Here is a 20,979-nt window from a genome sequence, read left to right on the forward strand (position 1 = left end):
TGTGCCTCCAAGTAGTCTAATTTATTTTTGAAATAGGGCCGCAGTATCAAAGGCCTTTGTCTCAATGACTCTGAGCAATAAAATCCTGTTTGGGAGCAGCGGAAAAAAAGAACACAGAATGGTAATACACATGCCCTTGTGTGATGTGGCACTGAGAAAAGTTTCAGTGGGTGACTGATGGGTAATTAGGGTGGGGTGGGTGATGGGAGCTGGCTGCCATGCAGAGCCTCACGGAGGGTAGAGGATGCCCTCTACAGTAGAGGCGAGAGGGATAGCACCCTTTCTTGAAATAATTTTTTTTTTTTCTGTAATATTGTGTTTATATGACGTCCTTCCTATTTTATTTAAAAAGTGATCATAGCTGTAATTACTTATTTACCAGGGTGGTATCAACAGCAGCGATGAGAAGAGCAACATACCCATCTAAAATGTAACAAATATATATATAATGTATTTGTTGTCTTTTTTATGCAGTTTATGTACCTTAGTCTTGATGTTTTGATGGTAAGATTTATGTATTTGACAGATTTTTTACAGCTTTCTTTAAGATTTTAATTTTTTTATATATTATTTTTAGCTGCTTGAAAGTTTTCTCTATTATTTTTCTTTTCCTGACGCCTGTTGATCAATAATAATAATGTGTGAAAAAACATGCCTTTTTTGTTTGTTTGTTTTTTATAAACATTAATGTCTTTATCTTATTTTTTTCATATTAAAACTGATTTGATATAATTAATATTTTTTGTTTTAGAAGTGTTTTTTCTTACTTAGATTTTCAGTCATTTAATTGCTTTTGAAGAAGAATTTTCCAAGGGATTTAATTAATTTATTTTTGTTTTCGAATTTATTTATTAATGTTTTCAATAGCAGGAAAATTACGATTTAAAATCCACCATCTTTATAGAGAGCTGCTGTCATAGCAGCATATCGGCCTGTATTTAACAAGAGAAGTAACAACAGTAATATATAAAATGCGCATGCCTTTATTTATAGATGTCCCATAAATATTCCAACAGAAAATGGCCCCTTTGTGATTTGCTCTGTTATCGTTGTTACGGGGTTATTAGCCACAATTCTTTTTTTTTTTTTTTTAGGAATTATAGTTGAATTTATCTTTATTTTTACCCAAATGTATGCATAGCTGTATGTGTTTCGGAATTTTAAATCATGTTTCTTTTTTTTACCGCATCAGTAAAATGGAAAGACAAATAATCGGAGTCAGAATTTCTTCTTATATTTTGTTGTTAAAAGAAATTAAGTACGTCTAAAATATTCTCGTGCCTAATTTGGGCTTCGCAAAATAAAAAAAAAATAAAAAAAAACATGGTTTCATCTTTCAGTACTGCATGCATGTGGTTTCGTTTTCTCCTAATGAAACGCGTATGTAATTTATTTAACACATCTTGTGCCCAAAAAAAATAAATAAAAAAAACTGGGTGAGCAAGTTGTATTTTGTTATGAGCGACCTTTGTAAAGGCGGTTGCCAGGTGGATGGGGATGATTCCAAGCAGAATACCTGCAGCTCCACCTGCGCAGCAGTTCTCTCCAAAGTGAAACCTTACTCCTGCGCATCCACCTTACTCACCGCTCTCCGGTGACTCAGCGGCTCCAGCCTGATGGAGCTCGCTCAGAAGCGCTCCTTTAAGGCGCACATTATCAGCGCGCACGGTATCGCGTTAACACTACTGGAAATGACCACCTCTGACGTTAAAAGCGCACTGACCGTCCAGAGGAGCGGTAACATGTCGGTACGTACAGTAGGTGTCTAACATTTTAAGGAAAGGTATAGGTGAACAAACAGCTGTCCAGGGCAGAGCGTATAGAGAGGCGTGATAGATCGCCGATCTCCAGACACCACGTGTTGGAGTCGCATCAGCGCAATAATTACTGAGGCGCTCGGGCTATATAAACCACAAAACGCCTGCGCACGGGGAACCCCGGCCTCCAAACACTAACCACATTCACGGCCACAAAACGGGATTCGTTTTCCCCTCCTCCTTCATCTCACCGGCGATCATTCCTCTTTCCCCCCTCTCTCTTTTTCCTTTCCTCGGGCTTTTTAACCCTATATACAAAACCCGCTTCTCGGCCGGAAGACTTCCAGAAAGATTTGTTGAATTTGCAGGCGTCGCGGGATTATAAATAGGCTTGTTAAGTATTGTTGAGGCGTAATCTTTTCACTTTGAAACTTTTTTTTATGTGTACATAGCCTGCGGGTTCTCAGAGCGCTTTTCAGTTTGGCACAAAGACTTCAATGACGCACCTGGAGGAGCGCTTTGACTTTTAACCAAAGGAAGGCAGACAAAAAGCGCTTAGACCGTCTGGTTTGGCTGAATAGCCTAGTGCGCGTTCGGAGATTTATTTGGTGTTATTGCAGTCGCACATGTCGGTGCGCTCTTACGTTGTGGCACTTGGAGTCCTCCCTGGAAAAAGCTCTTGTTGAAGGAAATACATGTTTTAAAGATTTTTTTTTTCTTTGCTGTCGAGAGTTTTAGAAAAAACGTTGTGCGCTCCACCGAGGTAGAGAGCGTCTCTCTGAGCGTGTGTGAGAGAAAGAGAGCAAGAAAAGAGCCCGGCAGCCCCTCTGTGCGCTTTTCTCTAAATCCACGGTGTTGTGATGCGAATTCCCGTAGATCCCAGCGCCAGCCGGAGGTTCAGTCCGCCGTCCAGCAGCCTCCAGCCGGTCCCAGGGAAGATGAACGACGTCAGCTCCCCGGCCGGCCAGCCGGACGCGGCGGCCACCGTGCCGAGGCTACGTCCCCCGCATGAGAACCGAAGCATGGCGGAAATCATCGCCGACCACCCGGCCGAACTGGTGCGCACCGACAGCCCCAACTTCCTCTGCTCGGTCCTGCCCTCCCACTGGCGCTGCAACAAGACGCTGCCTGTCGCCTTCAAGGTGAGCTCAGACAGAGAAATGTGTTACTGAATTGTAAGGAATCCCAGTAGCTGCCTTATATTATCTAACTAATTTACTTTGACTGTTATTTTTAATAATAAGGATTAAAGCGCGTTTTAAACGTGAGATTATGATTATTCTGTTGCGACCTGAACTGGACTTAAATTTGCATTCTGTATTATTAAACATGCATCGGACCTGTAAAGGCCAGCATTTGATGTAATCTGTATATAAATATACAATGCTATAAATATACGGTGGAAAGAAGTTCACTTAGGTTTATCCCGAGGCCTTATTGAAAGCTTTTTCTTATTGATCATAACCCATAATTATGAAACTTTAAAATATATCTCTATATCTGGAATTGCAAAAAAAAAAAAAAAAAAAAGTGGGATAAAAAAAATCCTCAGAAGTCACCATCGTTTCTTTAAATTCCACCCCAGAATTAAGTTTTATTTTTCATTTGTTATTATTATGACGTATTCATTCATCTGTTAGACTTTTTCCAATAAATCAGCTAAATCTCATTGTTAATTTTCAAAATGATGCAGTAACAAAATAACTAGTAAAGTACCAAATGAATAAAACATATTTAAAAAAAGGAGAAAAACATGTTCAATGGAATCCAAATTTTTTCAATGGATTTTTAAAAACAGAAATAGCAACAATTATCCCTCCTTAGGATTTTTATACTTTTATTTTGAGTCTTTCAAGATTGGTTAAAAAAAAAAATCTTTCTACTGTGTTGTTAGTCTGTCCAGCTTAGTGGCCTGTAAAGCAACAGGTGGGGGGTGGGGAGGGGGTTACACATCCTTCATACAGCTATAAAAAAAATCATTTTTTTCCTGCAGGTTTTTTAGCATCACATAAAATGAACACATGTTTTCAGAACAGACAGAAACCTCTTCAAAAGTCTCTTAATCTTAATGCTAATCTTTCTATTCCAGGTTTTGAATTATAAACTACTGCTAATGTAATGGTTCTTTTTTTAAGTAATATGTGTTTACTACCTCCATATTTTAACAATTTAAAGTATCAGTCTTTATTATAGCATATCACTGGGGAGTTTGAGTTAAATTACACAATAAAACTAAAAAAAAAAATAAAAAAAAATATAAAAGCCTTCATGAGTGATGTATTTAATATTTTGGAACATTTATTTGCTCCCTCAATAGTTTACAGATAAAAAAAAAATGCGTCCCTTTAATTTAGTGACTTATTATTCAAAGGGTAGATCAAAGCCCCCTCATTGGAAATGTGTAGCTGAAACTCTGGCTTGCAATTAAAAGTGACACTTTTTGAAATATAAGTGTTATTTCCCCTGTCCTTATTATGAGGGACTCTGTAATTATTGCGGGGCTTTGCTCGTCTTCTTTTATCTGCATCCAAGAAGCTAAATGATAACACCAGGCCTCTAGGCTCAAGATGGTTAACATCATAACGTTTATCTTGTTGCAAGAATGGTTCAGAGGGATAAATTAAACTCATTTATCAACATAATTTGGAGGAGGATGGCATGACGGGAAATAATAAGAGACGAGCTGTTTGAACCGAAATATTCTTCTAGATTTTAACATCTTAACTGTTTTGCTATCACTTTCTTGTGTTTCCTCGACAGGTGGTTGCCCTGGGGGATATACCTGATGGGACAGTTGTTACTGTGATGGCAGGCAACGATGAGAACTACTCCGCCGAGCTCCGGAACGCCTCGGGCGTGATGAAGAATCAAGTAGCACGCTTCAACGATCTTCGGTTTGTGGGCCGCAGTGGCAGAGGTGAGGCCTTAGGCTCTCTCCACTCTCACTCCTGCAGCTTGCAGGGAGCCATTAGGGTTCAGTGGTGTGGATTAGTGGCCACATTCCCAAAGTGGCAACCACATAATGATCTCCCTAACTCCAGGGGCTAAATCCTACAGACCATCTCCTTAACTCCTCCCCCCACTTTCAGCCCTTAAAATGAGACTTCTTTATAGTTTAGCTTTTAAAATAAGCAGAGCAGCTTTTTGAGATGCAAAACATTTAAGCTATTTTTCATTTCATTTATTTATTTTTTTTATAAAGAAGCAATTTTTTTCATTTTTCTTTTACCTTACATAACCTCAGCTCAGTTCTGACCCATTAACATGCTGGGTGGTGCGGCAGCTCTAACGGCTGATCTTTTTTTTTTTTTTTGCCCACATCCTCAGGCTGCTGGAGTGAAACAAACTCCTGTTCAGTCCAATAACATTCCCGGAATGTTTGGCATCACTTAACGATACTTCAAATCACTCACTGCTCCCATAACCTGTGCGTAAATCATTTTATTTACTGTATGACACTTGGCACTCACAACTTTCTCCCTATTCTCTGGAACCCTTGTTTTTTTTCCCCTTCAAAGACTCCAGATAACTGTTGCCGCAGATAAACTGATTGTAGGTTGTAGATTGTAGATGCTCAAGCTGTCAAAAAGGGAGGAGAGTGTGCTGAACACATCAGTCCAGGTTGCCACGGAAACCTTTCCTTGTGTCACTTTTCCTGTGACACAGAATCTACTAACAGGAAGTGACATAGGAGCCAGGAGGGTAGATCAGACTACGAGGTGTCTGAAATGAATACCCCCCAGTGACAGATAAGTACAAGCAGAGAGAACTGATAGCATGTTAGATAGCTAAAAGTCATGCCCAGAGTGGTGGGCGGAGCCAACCGGGATGGACAATGATGGTTTTTAGGCTTGATGTGGGTGATAATAGCATTGACGCGTGGGAGATGAATCAATTATTCCTGATATAATCTTTTATATAATTTTTCTATTTTATTTGATTTTAAACATCACAAAATGTAAAAATAGTTTAGGGAAAAAACAACAAGAAAAAAATTTTGACCATTGGTATTAGATTAAAAGTGTTGCAGATGAATATCCTAATAACAGGAATGCAGGTACTGTATTCCTTCTCTGTATTCCTTCTCTGTATTCCTTCTCTATTTTTCACATATTGTTATTTTATATCTACATGCTTTTCTTTAAAACCCCCAAAAAATCTTAGAAGTGCGGCATGCTATCGTATTTAGTCAAGTCTAAGCTCTGCAAGTCCATCTCCACATCTAAAATGTCTTTTTATCAATGTCTACAAACTATAGAATAAAGTTATTAAATTTTTTAGTAAAATAGCACAAGTTCCATCAGAATAGAGGAAGAACTACTGTCAAAAGAACATTAGTCCCAGTCTGTGTAAAAAAGCCACTTACACTGACTGCTTTGGCCCAGCTTAGACTGTAGCTGCAGAAACTGTGCTTGCAAGACAATAAGTTATATTATTAATATCATTTTTCATCCTCCAATAGCCCATCTATTTTCGCATGTTTCTGTTTTGCTGCTTTGCTGCACTTGCCAAGCTAGCGTAAATTGGTCAGTCAATTCTATTTTGAAAATCAACCAAACTTTTTCCACTCTAGTGCCTAACGTTTCCCGTTTGGCTTAATGCTAAGGCACTTTCCTTCTTGCAGAATTTTCCAGAGTACCATATGACCTCTGGTAACTGCACATACACTGGCTAATCTGAGTATACACATTGATTTTAATTATTTGGGTATTTGCAGTGCCCGCATTCCAGCTACATGGTTGGTGATGATGAGCCTGGTGTTAGTGTCACCATAGTGCTTAAGGCCTCTTACCAATTATGGCTAGCTCGCGATTATCTGCTGTTTTTTTTTTTTTTTTTTTTTTAAGCAATCCCAAACCATGATGCTGCCACCACCATCTTTCTTTGTTTCTTTCTTTCTTTCTACCCATTCTTGCTGGATGGTGCTCTCCTTGCACAGCTTGTCATACTAAGTGAAATCTGTTGTGATCAGTTTTAAAAGCATGCAACACTTTTCAGATTAAATCTTTTGAAAAAACAAGAACAAAAACCATTTTATCATTCCTCTTCACCGTTATGCTGTATTGGTGTATTGTATCATATCATGATACGATATATTGAAGTTTGAGATTTGTCAGAATAGGATGGTGATACAGAGGGTGTTTATCTCACTGCTCTCTGGTGCACCTTGATGGAGCCATGTGGGACAGTTGTTGCTTGTATTGTATGTTCCTTTAAAGCTTTAAAGTGAGACAGTGGACGGTCCAGATCTATAGAGGCTGCAAACGAAAGGGTAGCTTCTTGGTTGAGCCACTGTTGCTGTCTCCTCACTCTCTCCCCCTTCTTCCTGTTTCCGACTTACAGCCACGCTTGCATGGCGCGTCTGCATACCTCAGAAGTTAGTGTAGCTGCTGACTTGGCTGTTGTGATCCGATTCACAGCATTCCTTGTGCATGAACATACAAGCAGTCAACCCCAAGGCAGCAACTGCTGGGGATTATCGAGAAAGGAAGTGACTATTAAAATGCCTCTCGCCTACTCACACGGCATTAGAAATCCTTGATAATGAAATATCGACTCCTTTAGTTCAGTTCTATAAAACTAACCAAGCAGAGCTTTTCAGTTCAGTTTTCTTTTAATCACCCCTACGTGACATTTTCCTTCTTATGTGACCAATAAAAACACTTTTGATAGAGATAGATAGAGATAAATACCAGACATTGTCTTTGCAGATGCCATATCCTTTGATCTTCTTTGATGTCACCACAGGCAAGAGCTTCACATTGACAATCACGGTATTCACCAACCCACCACAAGTGGCAACGTACCACCGAGCTATAAAGGTCACCGTGGATGGACCTCGTGAGCCCAGGAGTGAGTACTGATGCATGCACTTGTAGCACAGAAAGAAACTATGATTGAACAAGCTTAAAATTAAAGAGTAGCTTGTCTTTTATTAATCCTGAAATATATATTCAACATGCAAGAAACAGAAAAAAAGCCTGAGCACTACATTACCCATAATGCCACTAAGATAGAAACTTGCAGCACTGAAGTATTTAAAGATCATATTGTAGATCTGACTTAAAGGTATTGTGGAGGATTTTTTAAAAGACCCACCTTCTCCACTCCAAAAAAAAAAATGCTTGTGCAAGAGCATGCACGAGCCCCTTTGTCCTCGTGCACACCCTGCTTAAAATGTGCTGTTCTCATAGCTCATGGAAGCTTACTGTGTCCACATACAGCAGGGACTATATAGTGGACTTTATAGAAAACTCCCATAATGCGTGGAGAGATCTCCTCCACGCATTATGGGAGCAAAGCAATCTTGGATATATCTGCCTCTTCTGAGGCCTTTCTTTTCTTCTCATACACTTCGTAGACACTTTTTCTCTTACGACCCTTGGCCATTTTCAAAGTAACGCGGTGAGAAAGCTGAGCTTCAATTATTGTCTGAAAGCGTAGCTCACCACACATATGTGGCTGAAAGTGCAAATGCACAGTAAAAGATAGTTAACAGTGCAAGCATGTAAACGTATCACCAGAATGATTGACAGTTAGTAGGACCAATTATTTAGATGATCCGCCCAAAAACAAAAGATCGTGCTCTATACCTTTGAATTGCTGATTTTGTTTTAAAGAGGTTCTGTGAAGTTATGAATAACAGGTCTGTTAAATGCTGTCATAAGATGCTATGACTGTTAATTTGTGAAATACAGCAGAAACACTCAGAGTGATAAAACAGCTAGCTAGATAAATGCCCCTGCTTTAGCTGCTTTTAGCTATTTGAAACCACTTAAACTAAAACACTATAATGACTAAGATTTACTATTCACTCTTTCATAAGCGCAACGATTAAAAGTGTCAAAACTGAAAAGCTGCAAACTGAGAGCCTTTACTGAGCCTTTAGCATGAAGCAATCGTAGGATTTTACTCCCTTAATTTTGACCCAAAGAAACCTGATTGTTCCTGGTGGTCAGTCTCTTTTAATTGTTTGATTAATTTGGTGAACACTTCTTCACCTCTGAGTTGGTTTTCAGTCCAGCCATCTTCCTTCAGTTGGATCCTTTACACCATGTAACCAACCAACCATGCATCCGTCCATACCAGCCAAGATGTATATTTTATATGTAAAAGGAACAGAATCTAAATTGGCTTATAAGTTTTACTTTTAACAAAGTCTATGGAAATTCTTTCTGACTTTCCACAAACTAGATACAATGCAAAGAAAATCTGCCATGGCATTGATAGGTTAGGATGCAGGAAGCTCAGAAATGTTAGCAGTCTGGACTAAAACCACCTGATTCTTCCTATAAACACACATGTTTAGCTACCATTATTGTATAAACAGCATCCTTGGGAGAAAAAAAAGACTGAAAAGATATTATTTTACTAATTGTGGCAATTTAGGACAATCAAATCTTAACCTCTCAAAACGCTTATTTAAGCGTTTACAAATAATAACTCAGAATGCATGAAAATTACACTGGTAAAATGTTTAACACTATGGACATGTTAGACATCGTTGGAAAGCTTAGATTCTCCACAATTCAACCACCTAGTTTATTTTATGGACATACCGACCACCATAGCACAATTAACACAGATATAGCAGCATGTCAAAATGTAACATAAGAAAGCAACCACAACAAGCAAGCATGTCTTTATAACTGCTGTTCAAAAAAGACCTATTATTTTCGAGAATAAAAAAAAACAAATTTGAGTCTTGTTTGAACTGACGCAGCTTGGTCTGTGATTTACTCACCCAATTTTCATGTATATATACAGAAACTAGAAGGTGTTAGCTTTCAAATAACGTATCACACATGTCAATTTGGGCTTACAGTTTCTAAGTTATTTGCTTTTCCATTTGGGTATGCAAAATAGGGGAGAATTTCCCAAAATTAGGTGGATATTAAGAGATTAAATAATTATGCCTGTGGGTTGGAATGCAATATTAGCAAAAATCAAACTTTAGTGCCTCCGGGTGGACTTTTTTGTACGGTCACAACTAGGTTTTGTAACACAAAACATAATAAAAGATAATATATAATTGTTGGGAATGAAGGCAATTAAAATTTTGTAATATATTGGCGTTTTATGGAGGTTATTTAATTTCTAATGTCTCTTAAAATAGCAACAAAAAAAAATTTTGCCCCACCATGACCTGATGTTAGCCTCCCACCATCCTTTTTTCTATGTACTGGACAGATCTTTTAAAAGCCTTAGTTTTTCGTTTTGCACAAAGTGAACTGTTGACACATAAAAACAACAGACTGGCCCTGCAGCTTAATTATATGAGTGTGCTAATGGAGCCAGTAAATGCTAAGCTAAAATGATGAGTGTAAACAAGGTGTTTTAGTTGTAAAGTATGAAATGTGTAAAGCAATAAGGAGTAGGATGTTAAATAAAGATGAACCACTGTTCAGTTTCCTTTCTCACATAAATGTGAGACAAAGTATTCCTGAAAGGGTACTCTGGGTAGCAGAGTGCTAGCATCAGCTCATTTTAATGGCCCATATAAAAACAACTGAGGAGGAAAAAAAAAAAAAAACTTTACTATAGACAGCAGTGCCAACTGGTCTGGCATGCAGCTGTTTCCACAACCCTCCTCCCTATTCATAAAAAAATATATTCTCATCTCAAGGCGTCTCAATGAACAATATCACATCACAAACAATCCACCCACCCGCCTACCCGGTCACATATGGCACCAGGACACAGAGGAGCCAGGAGACAGTAGGATTACTACCACCATCACTCAGTATTGTAGGAAATTTGCGTTCCGTGCCAAAAAAACGCCTCACGCACACCCGGCAGTCAGCAATCACAGACATGGCGCCCCGAGACAAAGGCACATGCTTGTCCTCGAGCGAGCATGCACTGGCAATCACGCCCACTTTATCCCCCACCTCCCATTCTCACTCATGTTTGATCAAAAGCATTTCCTGTGCATCTGCTGTCCCCCGTCAGAGGACTTTCAAACAAGTCTCATTACTTGGTGGCGAGCAGATGGGAGTCGGAAATGAGTTTGTTTAGAAAACCTGAGCTGATTTAAATAGAAGTGAATTACTGCACACAAGGAATACATGTTCTGTTATTTATAAAGTGAAGGGATGCTGGGATGATAGTTTTTCTGTTCTACGGGCTGTGTTGTTTGCTTAGTTTGTTGTTTAAAAAAGTTGCTAAACATTGTATAATGTCTGTGAATGAAGGAAAAATATTCCCAATATCCCATTAGTTATTACCGTTTGCTGCAAATATTGACTGAGGTAAAACTCTAATAGCTTTATGCATTTAGAGGAAATGTTCAAAAATTGGTCTGCACTTTCTAACACATGAAAATGCTTTGTTCCAACCACTATCTGATGCAGCCTCTCACAGATTTTCCCTTCCTTCATTTTGCTCCATGACCCTGTCCCTACTGGAGACATGGACCCCCCCCCACTCCATACATAATGCTCCCACCACCATGTTTTCCCATGGGGGTGCTGTGTTCAGACTGATGTACAGTGTTCGTTTCAAGCCACACACAGCGTTCTGCATGTAGGCCAAGAAGCAGATTTGTGGTCTCTTTTAAATTCTGTGTCCCATGTATGTATTACTGTCTTCAACAGCTTTCTTTTTACAACAGCATATACACTATCTCTATCTCTTTGTAGATTTGCAGATGGGCTGTAATATGTTGATTTTGCATGATGGAATAGTGGTTCAGTTTTTGGGGATGCTATATCTTGTTCTGACTCTTTTTTTTTTATCATCTCCATTACTTCCTCCCTGATTTGTCTGCTGTTTTTCAGCCTTCATGACATTTCTTCACAAATGTTCAATCATAAACCTTTTGGAGCATTCAGAGAACAGATGTATTCATGCACAGATTCAGTGATGTCTACTTATGTGACATCTAAAGGAATTTGCTCAATTTATTCAGGGGTACAACAGTAAAGGGGCTGCATAAAAATGGAAACCCCCTCAGATTTAACCCTGTAACAAAACTATTTTTTCAACGTTATGCTTTTGCAATAATTGTATGCTGTTTGTGGTACTAATGCTAAAGACTTTAGGGAGTATGGACACTTTTGCGAGGCTCTGTAATTGAATCATAAAGGCTGTGTCATCCTACATAACCTCTGAACCTTTTCGCTTTGTTGTTAAGTGGTGAAAATTACCATGGTGGTATAATTTGCCCTGAAACTAAAGCCAGAACACGTACCCCTCTCAGGGGTCATTATGCTGAGGTCTAAGGGTGGCAAAACACACATGTGCCCTCTTCTCTGGACCCACCCCCTCCTTTTTTGTGATGTCTTTAGCGCCGGCTCCTTGAGCTGAGAGCAGAGGCTGTCTCCAACAGTGCGATTCTATCTGTGAACGCTTCATTGAGACATGGGGGGCTTTGTCAGCCATTACAGCTCTTATTTTGTGTTAAACGAGCAGGTAATTAGGAGGCCTGTAGTACATGGGGCCCCTACAGGGAGGGGTCAGTGCAGGAGAGGAAACAGTAGGCTGTCTTAGGGTTGACATACACTGGCACTTTATGGCTCTCTGCTGTCAAAACACTGTGTTGTTTTTGGAAAATGGGCTGACAAAAACCCTGGATTTCAACATGTGGTGTTGGCCGGTCTGGAAAGTAAAAATAGAAGAACATTCTTGATTCTTTTATTGATTTCATTTTAACACTTTGTAGTTTTATTAACTTTTTATTAATAGCTCTTTTTGTGGGTGTCTTTCAGGAAGGACATTTTGTCCCTGTGTTTGATAAGCCTTATGGTTGCCATATGAGTCCTCCTGACGGATGTTGTTTCCCCCCATGGTCCCCCGTCTAATATCTGGGGAGGAAAAAAGCGTTGGACCACCCATGAATGAATGGGCCTCGTATCTCCGCGCAGTGGAGGCTGAGCATGAGTTAATTAATTGCGTGGTCAGAGTGATGAATATTAGCGACTCTTCGTTTAAAGATCTGTGGTGTGAAGTTTACGGCGTGCACGTGTGTTTGTGTGTGTGGGTTTGGTAAATGGTTATTCAGGTCCCTCTAGCCACTGAGCTATTAGCAGGAGGCTAACTCGGTTTCTGTGGCTTGCATTGTCCTTAATAGTTTGACAGCTCTAGGTTACCCTGTGGTTTGCCACTGCGCCCAAAAGCTCAACATGTGAGTGTGTGCGCACATGTGTCTGGCTTTGTGTCTTCATGCATCTGTAGATATGATCTGCAAAAGCGTGCGGTCTGCATTGGAGCACCCGCATTTATACGCGCACAGTCGCGCAGCAAGTTCTGCAGGGAGAGAGTGTGTGCTATGGTTGTCATTAGTCTAGAGCAGCACCAGTGCAGAATTGGAGCAGAGCTAATAGGCCTCATTAAATGTCATTTTGAGCTAATAGACAGGGAGTGGTTGTTTAAACCAATATGCTTTTATAGGTGGTTCTGTCTCCTTTCAGCTGCTCCTGATGGTGGCTGTGACCAGCTGAGACAAACTTCCTGAGTGATTATAGTGGAGCTGCAATAACACAATAAACAAGGCTTTCTGTCCAAACCCACTGTTCTCATTAGAGTTAATTGATCACAGACTAAAAGGGAAGGTGACAAAACCCACAGTGGCATCCATCAGAGTCCGTCTCCTCTGGTGGTTGCTTACCGTAAGCCGGGGGTGAGTTTTTGTTCTGCGTCAGCGTTGAGGGTTCGTGGTCAGATCCATCGTCACTCTTTGGCATTCGAACAAGTCGGGTCTTGGGGCTTCTTGGCTTTGGGACGAGGTTGTGTTTTGGTTCGGTTTTGGTCAGGGTGTTAACAAGTCTGGTGAAGAGGCCCTGGTTACTCACAAGCCTACAGACAATATTAGTGGTTCAAGAGACCTGTCTGCCAAGCCAAAAACCCCTGTGATACACATTCACATATTTAAAGTCGCTGTGCTTGCATATGTTCCTTTAGCAGTATGGCAGCTTCATTTTCAGAGGCTAAAATACTGATGTGATTCAATGAACATAATTCACATATAACGCTTAATATTTCAGAATAAAGGACAAGTCAAATGTAGAACCACGGGATGAGCTAGACTAAATTATGTAAGCTTTAATGTCTTAAACTTAGACTTAGACAAGACTTAGACAGTCTCTATTGTCATTTTGTATACACAGAATGTATACAACACGAAATTTTGATACATACAGCTTTTCGACAGTGAATGAGCTGCTTAGTAGGAACATTTCCATGTCCAATGTACAGGGTTAGATAGCTGTTGATAACTTCCAGTTGATCACATACTGCGCATAATACAACTTTAGACATTTCTACTTTTTATTCCAAACTTGCAACCACAAACCTCAATATTTATTATTTGTTCAATAAATCAAGTAGTTTGAATCAACCAATTCAATGCTATTTGTCCAAACTGACAGACAGGAAGAGCATTCATCAGAAAATAAGCCAAGAAACCCATTATAACTCTGAAGAGAACTATACTTTAGGTGGGAGGATCTGACAACAGGATGAGTATTAGTCCTTTGCTCCATAAATCCAGTCACTGTAAAAGAATGAGAAGAAATAACATCAGAAAAACTTGATGTTTTTATCCAAATTCAGGACCTATGATTGCTGAGAAACTTACTTTTTACTTCACCATGAACACAGGATTCCCATTTAAATAAAAGGTAGTGGCAGCATCATGCTGGGGGTAGGATGTGTTTCAGGAGTGAGAAAGCAGCTGTTCAGATTTAATGGCAAGATAAGGGAGGATTTTAAAAATAGGCAGTCTTGGAGACCCTGTTAGAGATTTTAAAACACTTTAGACTGATGCAAGACTTCAGTACAGATGTTTTAATTAGCTCCCAGTCCTACTTGAAAGATGTTTAGCAATGCCAAAAAGAGCACTTCAGCTTCACTCCTCTGGTTTGGTCAAAGTTGTTATATTGTACTCCTTCGGTACAAGAGTGGATTAAAGCCAGAATATGCATGCAAATAAATATGAATAAGCTAATCAAAACAGTTCTAATGTTTCCATTCTAAGTATAGAACTAATGCAATGTCATACAGTGTGAATTTTGTGCTATTTTCTTTGTGGCTTATTCCAAAGATTGTATTTAGACACTTAATGACGCTTTACACACCACTTTACAAACTGCTCCTGTTCATTGTTTATGTAACACAACAGCACATGTAATCCTTCATCTTACAGAACAACATAAATTACAGCAATAACTGCTTTCTAGTACATTAACAATGTTTTGAAATCATTTGAATTGGTTATTCATTCTAATAATGATTCATTTATTTAGCCTTTCCCTGCTTTTTTCATCTGATTCAGTCTGCAGAATCTAATACAGTTCAAATTTGCATACAAGGATTGTTAGATATTATCAGTAGCTGCTTTTATTCAGACAAATTAAACACAGGAATTAGGCCAGTTTATGTCAACGGTTGTTTTGTCTAGCTGTGTTGAGCAACACAGAAAAAACACAAAGCAGAAATTGTTTACTTAATCCAGGTTATTATAGAGGATTACACCTATGTCCTAAGGACTCAGCTGAGGCATCTTTTCACAATGGGAACCGGACATAAAATTCACCCAAACATCGAGGGGAAAAGAAATCAAAAAGCAGGATTGGGAGAGGGAGGAGGAGGGATGAAACAAGAGGAAAATACTCTAGGCTTTTCCCGTCACTTGAATGTCTTATGAAGTTGCTTGAAGAGGCGCCAAGACTCCTACAACACAGAATTATTCACAGAGAGGGCAAGACAAAGAGGAACACAGAAGAATAAAGAGACACAAAGTGAATCATAAAGAGATAATGACAAAAAGACTATGTCTGGATTTGGTTTCGCCCTGAGCTGCACCAAAATAAAAAACATCTCTCAGATTTGTTCTCCCCTGTTCTGAGTCAAAACACTTTAATATGAGCAGAAAGGTGCAGAGGGAGCCCGTCTAAAAACCGCACACAAGCCAAGCTGTCTGCCTGCTCTTTAAACTTTGTACAGTATTGTACAAATGTGTATAAAGTGTGTTGAATAAATGTATGGCCTTTGGGAGTTACTGTGTATGTGTGTGTGCCCTTTCCTCGCCTGGCTAGCTTCCTCCAGGCTGAAACGCACAGACCACACAGACGGCTGGCAGAGCTCCACGACAGCCTGGCTCCCTCTTTCTCTTTTTCCCCTTCTCTTTTTCTCTTGCAGCCTCGTCTTCCACACCTCCTTTCTCATCTCACTTTTTTTTTTCACTCCTTCCTATTTTTCCCTTGAAAAAAAAAAAAATCTGTTTTCATTCTCCTGCCTCCTCTGAGCAGCCCCCCCCAACAGCTTTACACTAGACCCCCATGGAGAACAGACATTTGGCCGAAACCGGCTCACCGTTTCACTCCAGCAGCCACGCTCTACCAGTTTCAGATTGCCACCTGAAATAATTCATTGCTCCTGAGCGCCCACAAAAACAACATGGCCACTGTGAGCGTGTCAAATAAAAAATTGACATATGGGGCCAGGGTATTCATTCATCAGATTTACTGTTCTGCTGTGAAATGAGTGACACAAACATATGAAAGAGTAAGTGGCTGATTCAATCCCAGCTCAGTGTAAGGGAAAGGCCTGGGACTCTGAATCAGCCCCAATCAAACATTCATCCAGGATCACCAAGCATCATAAAGGTCTCAGCAGAGGGCATCATGGGATACGGAGTTTATAAACTCTGTTGTTTATTCTTTGTTTTTCCTGTTTTTCTGAGTAAGGCGATAGACAGAGGTCTTCTGTTGATGAGAGTGTAGAAAGATGTTCGATATTCCCAAAAAGGGATTTCACCACAGCATCTCCCATCATCCCATTAAGTTTAAAATAGTTTCTTGTGGATCAGGAGGGGGGGTGCCACAGTTTTCTCCTACAATCTTGTGAATCAGATAAAAGAGCCACAACCTCTTACTATAGTCCCAGTCTACCCTACATAGCTAGAGGTCAAAGAGTATAATATCGAAGTTCATCTGGAAGTAGCTGTCAGTCAGCGGGCCTGCCTTCTAAATGTGGATTGGCCCAAAAGCCTAAACCCACTGGACACGATTTAATGGCTGATCTGGCAAAAACATCAGTTTGTATAAAGTTAGGGCACTTAGCACTCACTGTAAAAGAAAGGGACTGGTCTGACCGCACACAGTTCCCTGCAACTGTGCTTATGTAGCTCCGACTGAGGTGGACACCTGGTCTATTTTAGTCTGACCTACACAGCAATTCAGAGACAGTGTCATGAGTAAGGAGGAGACAGGAGGAGAAATATGGTGGCAAAGGAAAACAATTCAGTATAAGGAAAATACTAAGAAAGGTGTCAGAATTGTGGGTTAGAGTTATTGTGAGGTGAAACAGCCAGGTTCACCTTCTTTTTGTGCATACTCTATATACAAAGTACACAGTGAATGAATGATTTAATCAAACAGTGTTGTTTACCCATGGTGGGAGCTCAGGAGATCAGAAAAAAAAACAAATATTTGAAAAATTATGCTTTAGAGCTTATCATGCTAATCTCTTTATTAAAAAAATAATGATAATAAATTGTCAAACTTTTAAAAAAAGCACGAAGCTCTCTAACATGCACGTTTAGTAGGCCTCTCCCAGTTAGAAATTTTTCCAGTCTTTGCAGTGGCTCAATTTTCTTCTCTTTAAATGTAGTTTGAATATTAACCTGTATAAATGAAAACCTGTTCTTTTTTAAAAGCACGGTGCAGAGGTTGGTCATGAAGCTGAGGGCCGCTCTGTGGTTTGATTGACAGCTGGTGCGACTGTGACAATGACTGCAGCTCTGCTTTCTTTATATTTAAAAAAATGCCTTTTTTCGACCTTTTATTGTCTTACTCAGTTAAATGTGTGATATTTACACCAGTAACAGACATGAAAAAGCAAGATTGTATAGAAAAGAAGAAGACATTGAAAACTATGTTGTTGGTTATATGTTTTGTTTCAGCAATATATATATTGTGACGTTAACTATTCTGGATCAAACAAAAAGGTTTACGATAAATTTTATATGAAATATTTTTTTGAAATGTAGCTGACCTGAAGAATTGAGGGAAAGAGTTTGCAGTTGATATAAAAAAAAAACTTTATTTCAAGGAGCAGCATTTTCTTGCAAACCAATCTAAATGACCACGCTACTGTAATTGACAAAACTCCTTCTTAAACCCAGTTAAACAAATAAAACTTAGTAAAATAGTAAAATACTGAAAACACATTTATTTATTCTATTCATGATGAGTTTTCCAACTGTTTGATGAACTTTGATTCTATAAATATTAGCAAACCTTTTCTGTTTAAGTGCCGCCTTGCCAAGAAACTATTTTCATTTGTCCTGTCAAAATTAATAAGTAAAACATTTTACAGCACATTCTGTTGTTTTCCACTGAGCCATTTGTAAAATCCTTACAGTTACACCCGTTCTGTAGAGAAAAATGTACAGAAGTATCATATGGGAATTATAGTCTAGTTTATGTTTATGTTTTCTGCAACTAAAACTTCTGCCAACTGGTCAAAGCTGTGAGTTTTCTCCAGAGGTGGGACCAAGTCATTGTTTGAAAGTCACAAGTCAGTCTCAAGTCTTTGCCCTCAAGTCAACACAACCTTCATTTTCTCTGGTATCTCATTAAAACGACTTCAGGACTGTAGAATAAGTATGATTTGACAGCATCGTGGTTCTGAACACATGTATCACCAACATACTTGGGCTCCATTGAGGTGAATCAGATTTTGGTATCGACCTTTGAAAAAATTAATTTGCTTGCTGTTATGTAGTAATTTTGAACCCATGTTTTTTAATATTACAGTAGCTACCATTGGAACCAGACAGGAGATTTAACTTTGACCTTATAAAGATTTCTTCCTATTTTTTTGTGAGGAAACCCTCCAAAAAGTCTGGCTCTTGTTTAACTATTAAAACGTCAATATAGTGATACCTTGAAAAAATTCATAGTTATAAATGCCTTTTTTAAAACCCTAATTTAACTCACTAATAATTAGCTTATAATATTTCTGTTATATGTTTTGCTTCATTTCTAGATGATGAAGGAAAGCAGGGTTAAAACTGAGTTAAAAACAACTATTAAGGAGTGTAAAACATTTTTATTTAAATTATTTAGCCCAAACCAATGTTTATCCCCTTTTATTATGGGTTTAGGAGAAGATTCACAGTAAATCAATGAACCATGCATATTAAAAGTCATAAAATTGAAAATAATGCCTTTTGTTTTGCCTAATTCAGACACTGCATGGACTTAATTCATATCACTGCTATTTGCTATGCTGTGTAATCCCAATAGTAGCTAAAGCTGTGGGTTTTTGTGAACAAAATTTAACAGGAGAGACATAAATCTTCTTGTCTTATTCTTGGAAAGAAACCAAATAGACTTGTTTTACCAATTTGCATTCAGGATTTATTACATTTTAAGCTGTAGAAGCTGGAAGATACAGAAAATCCGGCACAAAAAATGAACCAGCAAGAAGAAATACTGTGTATTTAAGAGATATCCTGATCTGGAGCACATGAAAGACAGGTCAGTTGTTAGAGATTTCTGTGCTCAGGATCAGATTAGTTCTAATGCAGCCATTAATCATTGAGGACTTGTATTCTGTTGCCTACTTGCTTTAAATAACAGTTATCAGATCAGCAGCTGAGAGTTGAATCCAGACATAAATCTCTGGGACGGCTAGAATAATACTATTTTAGGATCAGTGTACAGTGATTCAAGATATAATCTAAAGTCGCTATTTACCTTCTATCAGTCCTGGTTTTGTTAGCATGTGCGTCTGTGTGTGTGTACGTTCCAGCACTGCCAGTATCAATGAGTGCTTGTGCAGTGATGCTCTTCTGCAAATGTTCATGATCGCATGTCCAGACGTTTCCATACCTTTTTTTTTTTTTCTCACAAGAGTGTGTTACTGTGTGCGTTCCAGTCGCTCACATCTGGTCTGAATCTGTCCGTGTTTCCGGCCGCTGGCTGGGCAGGGAAGTGGCAGGCGCTATCGAAAATCTCCGCTGTTTTCGCAGGGATGATGGGAATCTCAGGGACTTTCCCTAAGGCAGTGAAATCATCCGCTTTTCCCGCTCCTTTAAATACCCCCAGCTCATTCCTCCACCCAGCAAGGGTTCCGATAAAACAGCTGAGTTGTCTTGTGCTTGGCAACTGTTGTCCTCTAAAAGGTGTAATTAGCTCATGAAAAACTGTATTTACTGTCAAAGCTTGCTAAACTAATGGACTTGAGGTCTGGCTGGTGTAGATGTGTCCTTAATGTTATTGTTTACATCTTTCGCTCCTGCAGTTTGTGAAAGAAATAGTTTCAATTCGGATGATTTTTGTCCAAATAAATAACCTTAGAATGCAATAAACATGGAAGTAGAAAATTACCAAAAAACTACCAGATTTTTTTATCTGGATGTATTTTGGATGACATGCAGACTAAGATCGATGTAAGGTTTTATATTTGATGTCAAGAATATTAAAAGGGTGGATAAAAACTGGCATATAGGACAACATGATGAAGATGCCCCAGTTTTACAAGTTTTACAAAATCTGGGAATGTTGTCTGATGCATCCGGTGATCATTACTCTGTGTTAGACAAGACAGCATCTTGTGGCTCATTATTTAACTGCTGATGCCCTTTGTCTACATGATTATGCCATGAAAAAGCTCTTTTTTCTGCCTGCCAAACTTGTTGCTTAATTTTTTTAAGCAGCTGCTATAAACCATTTATTTTTCCTCTCTTAGACTTAACACAAATAATATGATTTTATTGTCCACAGTGTCTCTAAGTGAACTAACACGTCTTTGAGTTCCTACCCTGACAGCCAACAGGTGGACCTTTTAACCTTTACTTTTTTGCTGATAATATCTTCTACATTTGTTTTTTTTTTATGAATCCCCTTTTTCTCAAAGTATAGATAACCTTATTAGAATTTACCTTAAATGTATATTCTTTTGCCACTTGTTTCCAAAAAACACAAACCCAGTTTTTAAGTTAATTTGCTGCCTTCTGATCCATTAGGTCCACTGGATCTTTCTCTCTCTCTGAATTGTAAGAAGTTATAAAGGGCGGTGTATATTTGTTCAGGTGTGGCTGTAGAGTAGAACAGTTTACCATGACTGCTGAGTCCTGTAACATTTCAGCAACGACTTTTTGTGTCTAAAACGTTTCTAAATTGTTGCTTTATTAAGCATTTGTCTAGTTTCCCAAAGCTGTTTTGTCCCAAACCTGAACTTCATTTCTAGCATCTTTGGTATTCAACATTTT

General features: G+C 38.9%; 1 protein-coding gene across 5 annotated transcripts in view; it reads left to right on the forward strand.

Annotated features, from left to right (window-relative positions):
• The window catches only part of runx2 (runt-related transcription factor 2), a 56,065-nt gene that overhangs the window by 20,301 nt on the left and 14,785 nt on the right, over positions 1–20,979 (forward strand). For 3 of the 5 annotated variants that reach the window (XM_015394696.1, XM_015394688.1, XM_015394672.1), the window contains exons 3-5: positions 2,634–2,899; positions 4,518–4,674; positions 7,506–7,610. In XM_015394696.1, coding sequence (XP_015250182.1) covers positions 2,634–2,899; positions 4,518–4,674; positions 7,506–7,610 — 528 coding nt within the window. Of the gene's footprint in view, positions 1–1,592; positions 1,749–1,829; positions 2,900–4,517; positions 4,675–7,505; positions 7,611–20,979 lie in introns of those variants that run through there. The other 2 variants (XM_015394679.1, XM_015394704.1) reach the window with 2 other exon arrangements.

Source organism: Cyprinodon variegatus, unplaced genomic scaffold (genome assembly GCF_000732505.1).
Source record: "Cyprinodon variegatus isolate N-32 unplaced genomic scaffold, C_variegatus-1.0 Scaffold25, whole genome shotgun sequence".
NCBI lineage: Eukaryota > Metazoa > Chordata > Actinopteri > Cyprinodontiformes > Cyprinodontidae > Cyprinodon > Cyprinodon variegatus.